Consider the following 11,113-nt stretch of genomic DNA (forward strand, 5'->3'; position numbering starts at 1 on the left):
GGAACTGTTGTCACGCCCACAGGTTACGGGCGGCGGAGGCGGGCTGCGCAGGCGCCCTCAGACCGAGCCAATGAGGGCGGGGCGAGGCTCAAGGCGCATGCGCAGACGCGCCACCAACGGGGCCAGCCCGCCAATGAGATGGTGCCGGCGTCCCGCGCGCGCTGCGGGCTCTGCCCCGCCCCACGGCGCGACACGTACGGGGCGGCGCGCAGGTGGGCGGGCCCTAGCGGCAAGGCCTGACGGCGGCGGGAGTCTACCGTCGTTCCTTCGGCGGTGGCCCACGCGGTTTGCACGCTCCGCTGGGCAACATGGCGGATGAGGAAGGTAAGAGTCGTTCCCTGGCGGGTGGCCGGGTTGAGTGCTCTGGGCTGAAACCAGCTCCGCCCGCTCGGAGAGCCGGGGGGTTGGGGGGACAACGTCGCGGCCCGAGCTGCAGCCTCCGGGCCTCCTGCCGACCTTGTCGCTTGGCCTTGGCCCCATGGGTGTGGGCAGAAGAACCAGAGGCCCCCGCAGTGACGTGACGTCGCGAGCCCCGGGTCTCCCGCGACGGTACAGTCCCCTTAGGGCCCGGGTCGCCGTCGGAAGGCGTCTGCCGCCGCCAGCTCGGACGCCGCGGGCGGCGCCGCGCGGTGAAGGGAAGAAAAGGTGATAGGAACGCGCGGGGAAGGAAAGGGGCCCAGGGCCCAGTGCTCGGGTGCCGGCACCTGCACGGTCTTAAGTCGAAAGAAAGTTTAGGGGCCACAAGCCCTCGGGGTCACTTACGGAACTTACCGGTCTGCCGGCCGAGCACTTCGGCATGTTTAAGCCCCGCCACGGCCACGTGGTGAACCGGAATGGAAGCCGCTGACACGTGCGACTGCTTGCTGTCGGCTACCCAGCCGTGCAGCCCACGCACTTGCCTTTAACACACCTACTTTTCCCCATATTCTTAGACCAAACATCCATTTTCTACTTGCCCCAATTTTATTCTCTACTGTAAACTTTATTGCCTGTATTTCCGGAAAAACTCCCCAACTTCTGTGTGTGTGTGTGTGTGTGTGTGTGTGTGTTTTTCAAGTATTTATCTTGCCGAAGAAACATAAGAAGAAAAAAGAGCGGAAATCATTGCCGGAAGAAGATGTAGCAGTGAGTAGGAATATATTTTACTTTGCTTTGAGGGGAAAAAAAAAGTTAATTAGATGACTACAGAAAATAACTGTTTTTAAAAGTTTTTAAGCAGTGGGCTGGAATTGAGTGGTCTTGTAGAAACTAACTTCACTTACCCTTCTGAGTTACTCATTTCTTTTTTTTCTCTTGGTAAAAAGGCAAAGACTTCCTTTTTTATTTAAAAGGCATAGACGTCTATGGTAGTAATGGAATTGTTCACAGTCAGGTGGGAGGTCTAATAGCATGTGTTTCTGTTGTGTGCCAGGAAATACAACATGCTGAAGAATTTCTTATCAAACCTGAATCCAAAGTTGCTCAGTTGGACACATCTCAGTGGCCTCTGCTACTAAAGGTATGTGTTTAAAACTATGCATCAGGTCAGTGCCTGGCTTTTACATTATTTCTGAATATTAGATAGGCAGTTGGTTAAGAGCACATCCTTAGGACTTAGGGAATGCTAAATGATAACTAAAGCAGTGTTCCTCAAGGTGTCTGACATGAAAAACCAGGTTTGGGGGGGGTTCTTTATTTCCAACACAGCCAACACTGTTGTAGAATACAATTAAAATGTCGTAGCAACCTCAAACTGTTATCAAAATTTATAAACAATATTCAGTTTCTGTAGTTAGCTTCACCATACAGACCTGTACCAGTTTGTGGAGTGGGACCTGCTTGAGAGCGTACACTTTGAAGCCAGACTAGTATGTGACCTTAGGTCCGCTATTTAATCTCTCTGAGGCTGTTGGCAAATAGTATTTTCTTAGTGAAAGCAACCTGGGAGCTGCAGGTCGTGATCTATGAAATGTGTTTGGCCACAGTGTCTGGCATGTAGTTCTCTAGAAGTTACTGAGTATTGTGTTGGCCTTTAAATGGGATAGTTCAGTAACGAACTGAATGAGAAGTTTCACGAGTGACATAGTGGGCACCAGCTATGAGATTAGGAGGGAAGTTACTGAAAGACCCCTTGGCAGTGTTTGAACAAACCAATATATATGAGATGAAATGAGATTTGCTTGTATAATTCAATCCAGTTGAATTTCAGCTTGGCCAGACATGTCTGCCAATTAGGTAGCATCTGCTTGTCTTTTCATCTGCTAGTGAACTGGGTAGGCAATGTTCCTGCTGTTATGGAACTTCAAATCTAGGGTCAGGAAATACAGACAGTTTCTAAAAAGTTGCTGGTTGTGTTAAGTACCAAGATGAAGCGAAACTGGGTGATAGGGAAGATGGGCTTCAGTTGAAGGGAACTTTCTGACTGGTGGCTGAGCTTTGGAAAGGATAGTGAAAAGGAGCAGGCGTGAGAGGGGCGAGATGAGCGCACTAGGGTAGGAACCAGCTGGTGGCCGGTCCTCCTCAGTTTAGTTCCTTTTGTTCCTGGAGAGAAGACTAGCACAGGTTTTATTCTTAAGCCCACACAGTGAAGCCCACTCTGTTCTGTAGTACCCCAAAAGTCTCTTTCTAGAGGAGTGATCAGATTGGTTCTTACTCATATGAGTAGCATTCCCAGTAAAGAGGCTTGACAGTCTGTCGCAGCAGATACTGAACATATAGAAGCAAAATCCAAGTTAAGAAAAGAACCCCAAGTGTAACCATATCATGGTTGGTAGTGGTAGTGATTTGTTTATTTTGTGTTGTATCATTGCTTTCTAGAATTTCGATAAGCTAAATGTAAGGACAACACATTATACGCCTCTTCCTTGTGGATCAAATCCTCTGAAAAGGGAGATTGGAGACTATATCAGGTATGTATTTTGGGAGGAAGCACTGTTCAAACGTCTCTTTACAAAGTGGCCCTTTGAGATCAGTTTATTCAAGGAGGTGGTGGCATCTTAGAATAGCATTGCCCTGAATATCATATAACCTGTACCCATGGTGAAGTCTTTTTGCTGTTTTTCACTCTTAAGGTTTAGTATTCAGTAGAGGACCAGAACTGATGACACAGTAATTTCTTTCCCATGTCTAGGACGGGTTTTATTAATCTTGACAAGCCCTCCAACCCCTCTTCCCATGAGGTGGTAGCCTGGATCCGACGAATTCTTCGGGTAGAGAAGACAGGCCACAGTGGTACCTTGGATCCCAAGGTGACTGGTTGTTTAATAGTGTGCATTGAACGAGCCACTCGCTTGGTGAAATCACAGCAGAGTGCAGGTATGTGGAAGAGGGAGGGGAAAGGTGGCTGCTTTGAGATTGGAAGGCTTTCTGCATTTCCTTTCCCTTCTGCATTTATTTGGGCTCTTGGAAATGATTTCTGTGTTAGTTAAAAGCCCATAAGCAGTGATACTCTTGGTTTCTGCGTGCCTTCTGTCTTCTGCCAGGTCCTGGTGGGTCTGCCTTTCTTGGGGTTCTAGGTACTAGTCATATTTTTAGCACTGAGTCCCGCTCTAGGCTTACCGCTCCAGGCTCTTCCACATCCATTCTGCTTCTGCCCAAAGTTCCTGTCCCTCTCATCTCATCTTGGAAGATTCTGCTTGATCTTGCAAGGTTATTTCCAGGCAGACCCTGTAGCGCACCCCAACTGTCCTGTCCGCATGATGGAAGTTGAACTCTCGGTGAGAGAGTTATCTTCATTCCTTTCCCACATCTGCACCATGAAATCTGTCTTAATGTACATTTTAGAGAAACAGGAGGTCATACTGCCTGCTTTTTCTGGCTGCTCAAAATGGGAGTGATAAGAGCAGTTAAAAAATACAGAAAACTCAGTGGCCACACCTGTACTACTCTTGTCACTTTACAGGCAAAGAGTATGTGGGAATTGTCCGGCTGCACAATGCTATTGAAGGGGGGACGCAACTTTCTAGGGTAAGTCTGGAGGGAAGTCCCTAGGTATTTGGAGACAGGTCGGCTTTCCTGGATGGCCTCTTGTGTGTCCTTTTCAATGGGCTGCTCTAGCCAGCCTGGACGGGTGACTGCAGGTGGCAGAGGCACTTCCGATCACGTCCCTTCTGAGGAAAGGGTCTCTGTAGTTGAAGAATCAACAATTGAAAGGGCCTTTTAGATCCTAAGTGATTGGAAGAGACCTTTTGTGTTTCAGTTGTGTCCTTAAACTCCCTGCACGCGCCCTCTTGATCTTACGTGAGAGCCCATGTAGTGAGAGTGCTTTGGTTTGTGCTTATTCTCAGGGCCTAGAAACCCTGACAGGTGCCTTATTCCAGCGCCCCCCACTTATTGCTGCAGTCAAGAGGCAACTACGAGTGCGGACTATCTACGAGAGCAAAATGATTGAGTATGACCCTGAAAGGAGATTAGGTGGGTCACTGGGCCTGGGAGGAACTGAATTGACATAGAGCACACGTGGGCAGGAGTGCATTCTTGACAACTGTATTCTGTTAAAAGGAGATGCCTTAGTATATGCTGTAATCATGGCCTGTGTCTTGTCTCTGGTTTCACTGGTGCAAATGGAGAATAACTGGGCTTCTCAACCAGTGACATATTTACTTAGGAAAATATGTGCTACTTTTGCGTATGTGTCTTAGGAATCTTCTGGGTGAGTTGTGAGGCCGGCACTTACATTCGGACGTTGTGTGTGCACCTTGGGTTGTTACTGGGAGTTGGCGGCCAGATGCAGGAACTTCGGAGGGTTCGTTCTGGAGTCATGAGTGAAAAGGTACATCATTGTGGGGCTAGAAGTTTGAGAGCTGGTACTTGTATTTTCCAGCCCTTGGTTGAACTCTTCCTGCTTCACATCCTAGAAAAGGCAATTTCCAAGGTGTTGAGTTCAGTTCAGGGCAGCTTCCCTGTTCTGTTAATTAAACTTTGGGACATTGAAACAGGCTACGGTTGATGATTGAGTGCAAAGCATTACTGTGTTCATTTACCTCCTAGCCTACAGAGATGCCTGCTTAGATTTAATGTGGCAGCAGTTTAAGATATCCAGAATAGGGGTGAATCTAGACACTGAAGATTGATGAGCTTGGACTAGCAGACAAGACAAATACTAAATCAGCATTTGGAAGCTTGAGGTCCATTTGGCTATTGGACATACAGTGACACTTCAGTAATTTTCATACATGGCTGCTTTTCAGGACCACATGGTGACGATGCATGACGTGCTTGATGCCCAGTGGCTGTATGACAACCACAAGGATGAGAGCTACCTGCGACGAGTTGTGTACCCATTGGAAAAACTGCTGACATCTCATAAACGACTAGTTATGAAGGACAGCGCCGTAAGTTCCGGGGTTTGAGTCCATGGTTAGACAAAATGTGACTTCAAAAATGAGATGTGGTGCCTGTTCTGAAAACTTCATTCTCTTTAAAGAGGTGAAATACGGCTTTTTGAACTTGTAATTATTATTTTCCTTTGGGTTTTTTTTTTTTTTTTTTTCAGTCTCGTAGATTGGACACTGGATTCTTTTTTAAATTTTTTTGTTAATGGAAGTGTTTATGATTAACTTTATTAAATCAAGACGAAATATAATAAAGTTTAATGCTAGGTCTAATTCCATTTCAATAAAGCAAGATAATTAAACATTTACTTTAAGATTCTCCCAAGGTAAGTAACTTAGTTCAAGAAATAGACTGGCAGTGGTACAAAACAATTGCCCTCCTGTGAACTGGTAGTTCCGTATGTGCCTCAGAACCCTTGATTTACCGAAATTACTGCTATAGATGTCGTTCTGATGGGGATAAAAAGACTAGAAAGTTTCAGAGATCGGGTTTTTTTCTTTTCCTTTAGGAATCTCAATAAAAGCTTTATTTTGTTTAAATAAATGCTACTTTGAGGCTGTAAAACCTAAACACCACTGAACTTATTGAGCCTTTTTTCTTAGTGTATTTAATTTACTGAATAATTTTATAGAGACTAATCCTCTTAATGATGAAAGTAAATATGCAGTTACGTGGTTTGGGTTTCCTCTTTAGTAGCGATACAAGGATGAGTTTTGTACTTTCCAAGTAGTCCAGAATTGTGTAAATCGCTCTTTTATTTCTAATGATATTATGATCAGGGAATGTGGCCTTTTATAAGTAAGGTTGTCTTTATGGCCAAGTGCATAATCATTTATTGTTCAGTATTACCTAGCAGTACAATTTTTCTCTAACTTTAAAAAATTCAAATTTCTGTATATATTTAATAATTTGAGCTTGCTGATTATCCATATTCAGATTTCAAATTAATAGGTGTCTGGTGAGTTAAACTGTATAGATGTTGTAGTTTGTAATAAAAGACAAAAAGAGGTATACTAAAACATGCCCCTATAAAGATTGAAAAAACTTAATTACATAAACAGAACAACATAAATGATCTACCATTGTGCTGTGGTCAGTCTGCAGTTTTCAAGGGAGGGTGGAATACGATGAGTGAGTGAGGATGGCGCAAGGCAGACTGGATGCATTCAGTGCTGCTGAACTTAAGCGACTTGGCCTTAACTTGTACCTGTTCTAGAAATTATGCGCCAAAACTTGTGTGATTGCTTCTGCAGGCCTTGGCAGTCTTGTTTGTGAGTTACTTTGGGAGCCTGTTACAACTAATAAATCTAATAGATTTCCCAGCTATTACAACTAATAAATCTAATAGATCTCCCAGCTATGTCAGAATTTTTCCCTTAATGATGAGGAATAGAGAAGAGCAATTCAAGAAAACTAAGGCTGGATTTTGGTTTAAAATAAAAGCACCTTTAAGTCCCATGGACATAGGAGTAGCCATTTAAAGCCCTTTCTTACATTTCTGAGGCAGCATGTTTCTGTGAGGCCTTACATAAACTGGATTGTGGCCAGTGGCCATGGAAGCTGTGAGTCCTGTATCACAGGTCAGGGAGGGGGGTGCTTGCAGGCCCCCTCCCCCTTGTTCTCCTCTGTCCTGGTGTGGGTGTGGGATGGAGGGCAGCGACCTGGGCAGCGAGGAGGCTCACAGGCTGCATCCCTGCAGGTGAATGCAATCTGCTATGGGGCGAAGATCATGCTTCCGGGTGTTCTCCGATATGAGGATGGCATTGAAGTCAATCAAGAGATTGTGGTCATCACCACCAAAGGGGAAGCAATTTGCATGGGTAAGAGGGCTCACTAAGAGGAGGTCCCCAAGGCCTGGCCCCTTGGGTGGGTTGATCTAATCACCACCGCTGGTCGTCTGGGGGTGGTCATAGCAGAGGGCACAGGCAAGGAGGAGGGTTTCAGCAGTTTGGCTCTCCAGTGAGGAGTAAACCATCAGTGAAGGGGGACTGCATGTCTGAGGGCCCAGAAACCAGTGCTTTTTGTTAGGGTGATGCGTACCAGTATTTTTTTTTTAAACTTGATAAATTAACATGATTTTGCAGGCTTACTTCCCCTAATGGTGGATTTTCTCCATATACAGTCCTCAGCAAAGGAAATCTCCAAACAGTAGAGCTTAGAGCTTAGAGTTTAAAATTTTTTTTTAATTGACATATACTTGATATACAATGTCATGTTAGTTTCTGTGTACAGCAAAGTGATTCAGTTATACATTATATATACATAGAGTAGGACCTTGTTTTGATTTGCACTTTTTCAATAATTAGTGATGTTGAGCGTCATTCATGTGCCTGTTGGCTGTCTGTATGTCTGTGGAGAAATGTCTGTTCAGCTCTTCTGCCCATTTTTTGATTGGGTTTTGTTTTTGAGCTGTATGAGCTATTTCTATATTTTGGAAATTAAGCCCTTACATAAGACAGTGGAATTCAGTCTCATTAGTTATCAAGTATTTTCCCTTCAAATCATTTTCTCTCTTTACAACGCTTGCAGCTGTTGCATTAATGACCACGGCAGTGATTTCCACCTGTGACCACGGTATAGTGGCCAAGATCAAGAGAGTGATCATGGAGAGAGACACTTACCCTCGGAAGTGGGGCTTAGGTCCAAAAGTAAGTGGGACTGGGCCTGTGCCCTGCTGTGCTACTTTGTTTTGCCTTGTCAAATGCTCACTCTTGGTGTGTCTTCACTGCCACATCGTTGGCCTTGTGCTGGGCTCTGGGGAGTTGATGGTAGATAGAAACGGGCTTGTGTCAGACCTTAGAGATTTCAGTCTATGGCAGGAGGCAGATGGGCATCACTCAAATTACCTAATGGAGTGGTGCATTTCAGCACAGTTGAGGGCTTAATCATGGGGTACAGGGAGGTGCCTAGCATCTTAAAGAGTGCACAGTGAGGGCTTTGGCCTGGTCAGAGTTGTGGTAAGGGATCTTCACTTAAAGTGTGAAGTACAGAATGTGAATGTTGATGAGAAGAGGGGAGGGAAGAGTCCCAGGCAGCTGGAATAGCATGTGCAAAGGCCCTGTGGTCAGAGTGGGGTGGGGTGGGGTGCCACAGTATGACCCTGCAGAGGCCCTCACTAATATTAATAAGCTCTGCGACCTTTGATAAGTCCCACGGTCGCTCCTGTTGGAGGGGGTGAGTTCTGAGTGCTCTGCGCAGTCAGGAGCCGTGTGTGCAGTCAGGACCTGCCGTGTGTGCAGTCAGGACCTGCCCTGTGTGTTGACACTGGTAATGTGGAAACCCTGACTTTCAACAGGCCAGTCAGAAGAGGCTGATGATCAAGCAGGGCCTTCTGGACAAGCATGGCAAGCCCACGGATAGCACACCGGCCGCCTGGACACAGGAGTATGTAGACTACAGGTGAGGGCGGAGGCGGTATGTTGACCCCAGCTGAGGATGGCAGGTTCAGGAGCCCGAGGGGTAGATGTGGTGGCTCGAGAGGCCCTGGCGGGTGTAGAGCAGCAGCAGCAGGTGTTTGCCTGGACTGCCGGTGGGGGTGCGACTGCGTCGCAGACAGTTACCCCTTTCTAGTCTGGCTCGTGGGACTCTAGAGGGAGTCAGTCTGCAACAGTGACTGGTGAGTTCTTCTGTCCAGTGTCAGCGCGTTGATGGTGGCTTTAGACGTGCCAGATAGCGCCAGTGGAGCCATTTGGTGGACCTCGGCTATTGCTCTGTCTCCTCTTTCAGCGATTCTGTGAAGAGAGAGGTGGTGGCCAAAGCAGCGAAGGCCCCGCAGGTGGCTGATGAAGCGGTGAAAGCCTCGAAGGTGAGCGGCACGCCGTGGTTGGTCTGGGCTGTCCTCTCAGAGACGTGGTTCTGTTCAGCTCATCTTGGCGACTGTGCGGGCAGCCGGACATTCTGCCTCAGACCTTGTGTGTCCTGAGAGGAGCTGCTCCTGGGCCAGTCAGATGTGAATTCCTGGCTGGCCTGCTGCCTTTGAGGACTAGTGGGTGCACCCCTGGGGGCGTGTGGTCCAGCCTTCTGTGCCAGCGAGGCTGGGCTGGTGGAGGACGCACCGCTGCTGTGCTGCCCCTGCCGAGCCCGTGCTTGCTGGCCTTCGGTGACAGGGCTGTGCTTGAACCCTTGGTAAACAGGGCCTTGTCTGGTTGCATCCAATTGGGATCTTTGCTGCTGGCTCCCCACCTCTTACTGAAGCTAACCTTTCTCATCCTTTCTTGCCTAAGACTTAACATTTGATCAACTGTCTCCACCTTAGCGGAAGCGAGAGAGTGAAAGTGACGATACCTCTCCAGTGGCTCCACAGCTGGTCAAGAAGGAGAAGAAGAAGAAGAAGGACAAGAAGGCCAAAGTGGCCCCGGAGAGCGCGGGCCAGCCAGGCGATGGGGTGTGTATGGCTGCGTCTGGGGATACTGGGGCTCACCTGGTCCTCGGAGGGGAGGACAATCCCCGGTGGTGCCGCCTTGGTTATTCAGAGGCTCCCTAGCTCTTTATAGTAACTGCTCACAGAATTCTGTGGTCGGTGGGTGGGGACGATATGTGACTTCAGAATCTGAATACTCCTGTTTCTGAAAATAGACCACTGGGGTGTCACTGAAAAACTCAGGACTGTGTTAAGTTCAAAATTCGTGTAACCCAGGATACCCTTGGAGAGCCTCAGGAGGCTTACCTGATGGTGTGGACTTCCCTGATTTCCTTCTGGGAGAGTGGCAGCGATTAACGGATGCTTTCTTCCTTTCTCTCAGGACAGTGACACCACCAAAAAGAAGAAAAAGAAGAAGAAAATAAAAGTGGAAATGGTTTCCGAGTAGTGGAGACCACTTTAAGCACTGTGTCCAGCTGGGAGGAGAAATTAATTGAGGGAATGGAACTTAGGTCCTGGAAAAGGGGGGGGGAGAGTTCCGGCACGTTTCAGCTCCTACTGAGACCTTGGTGATGTTACCTGGTGTGGTTGTCCACCTTGTCCTGTTTTAAGGATAGGGGTGCAGGAGGCCGATCTGCCACCACCCACTTCTCTGCTTGGGAGAGTTGAGCGGCCTACCCTGCAGACCGAGCAGTGCCAGTGACTGTCCGCAGCTGTTTCCTGGTGGCCATTCTGACACCGGACTCCTCTCCTAGTTGGCTTCCCCCCTTCCCTCGCTTAAAAAGTTTTTTAAAAGTCTGCTCAATGAGATGGTCTAGAGCAAGTAAAAATAAACTGAACTGTGTTGCCATCGAAGGGATAAACTTTTTTTCCCAGTGTCCTGTGAGGACAGTGGTCTATTCTAGTCTCTGAGTCACGTTTTGTCAATCCGCATTTCCCTTCCAGATGCCGGCCTGGCTGAGGACTCATGGTGTCTGTCTTGTAAGCTCTTTGCTGTCTCTGGCTATTGCAGTCTTTTGTGCGCTTCTTCAAGGCTTGTGTGTACCAACCCCTGCACCTAACTCCATCAGGCTACTTATGTTTGTGACAGAAGCCAAAAAACCATTCCTCTCTTCTCTTCCTTCTAACCCTCATTTACTTTCAAGAGGCAATCACTCCTTGCTGGGAGAAGGTTGGAATTTTTACTTATTAAAGTTTACTTATGAAGTTTTTAAAGTATTCCTGTTGGATTTTCTGATTATCTCAAACCTAGTAGAACAAAAATGTTTTGATTAAAAATGCAGGGGACTCTATGTCCTGTTTAGAGTTGATGTTTTTCCTTTGGTTACTTTTGATTCTGTCTTGCAGCATTCACCTTTGGGCCTGATGCTGGCATGGGCTCGAGTGCTCTGGGATCCTCATTCAACACGCTGACTAGATATGGCAAAGAGGGGATCGAGC

General features: G+C 47.2%; 1 protein-coding gene and 2 non-coding genes across 5 annotated transcripts; all 3 read left to right on the forward strand.

The window, feature by feature from the left end:
* The first annotated feature begins 170 nt into the window (after positions 1–170).
* On the forward strand, positions 171–10,891 carry DKC1 (dyskerin pseudouridine synthase 1). 3 transcript variants are annotated; one of them, XM_074359879.1, is made up of 15 exons: positions 171–324; positions 1,058–1,125; positions 1,412–1,498; positions 2,797–2,888; positions 3,110–3,294; positions 3,881–3,945; positions 4,266–4,392; positions 4,620–4,750; positions 5,169–5,312; positions 7,013–7,133; positions 7,843–7,961; positions 8,609–8,712; positions 9,040–9,118; positions 9,569–9,697; positions 10,056–10,891. In XM_074359879.1, the coding sequence occupies exons 1-15, from the start codon at positions 309–311 to the stop codon at positions 10,119–10,121; spliced, it is 1,533 nt and encodes a 510-aa protein (XP_074215980.1). In that variant the 5' UTR covers positions 171–308; the 3' UTR covers positions 10,122–10,891. The 3 variants fall into 3 exon arrangements, with proteins under 3 accessions (XP_074215980.1, XP_074215982.1, XP_074215981.1); XM_074359880.1 differs by having other exon boundaries at positions 229–324; positions 1,075–1,125; XM_074359881.1 differs by lacking the exon at positions 1,058–1,125 and having other exon boundaries at positions 215–324.
* On the forward strand, positions 4,846–4,977 carry LOC123611884 (small nucleolar RNA SNORA36 family). The gene has a single exon (XR_006718968.1). It is a non-coding gene; the product is annotated as a small nucleolar RNA SNORA36 family (small nucleolar RNA).
* On the forward strand, positions 8,860–8,988 carry LOC123611885 (small nucleolar RNA SNORA56). Its single transcript, XR_006718969.1, has one exon. It is a non-coding gene; the product is annotated as a small nucleolar RNA SNORA56 (small nucleolar RNA).
* Positions 10,892–11,113: the final 222 nt, after the last annotated feature.

Source organism: Camelus bactrianus, chromosome X (assembly GCF_048773025.1).
Source record: "Camelus bactrianus isolate YW-2024 breed Bactrian camel chromosome X, ASM4877302v1, whole genome shotgun sequence".
Taxonomy (NCBI): domain Eukaryota; kingdom Metazoa; phylum Chordata; class Mammalia; order Artiodactyla; family Camelidae; genus Camelus; species Camelus bactrianus.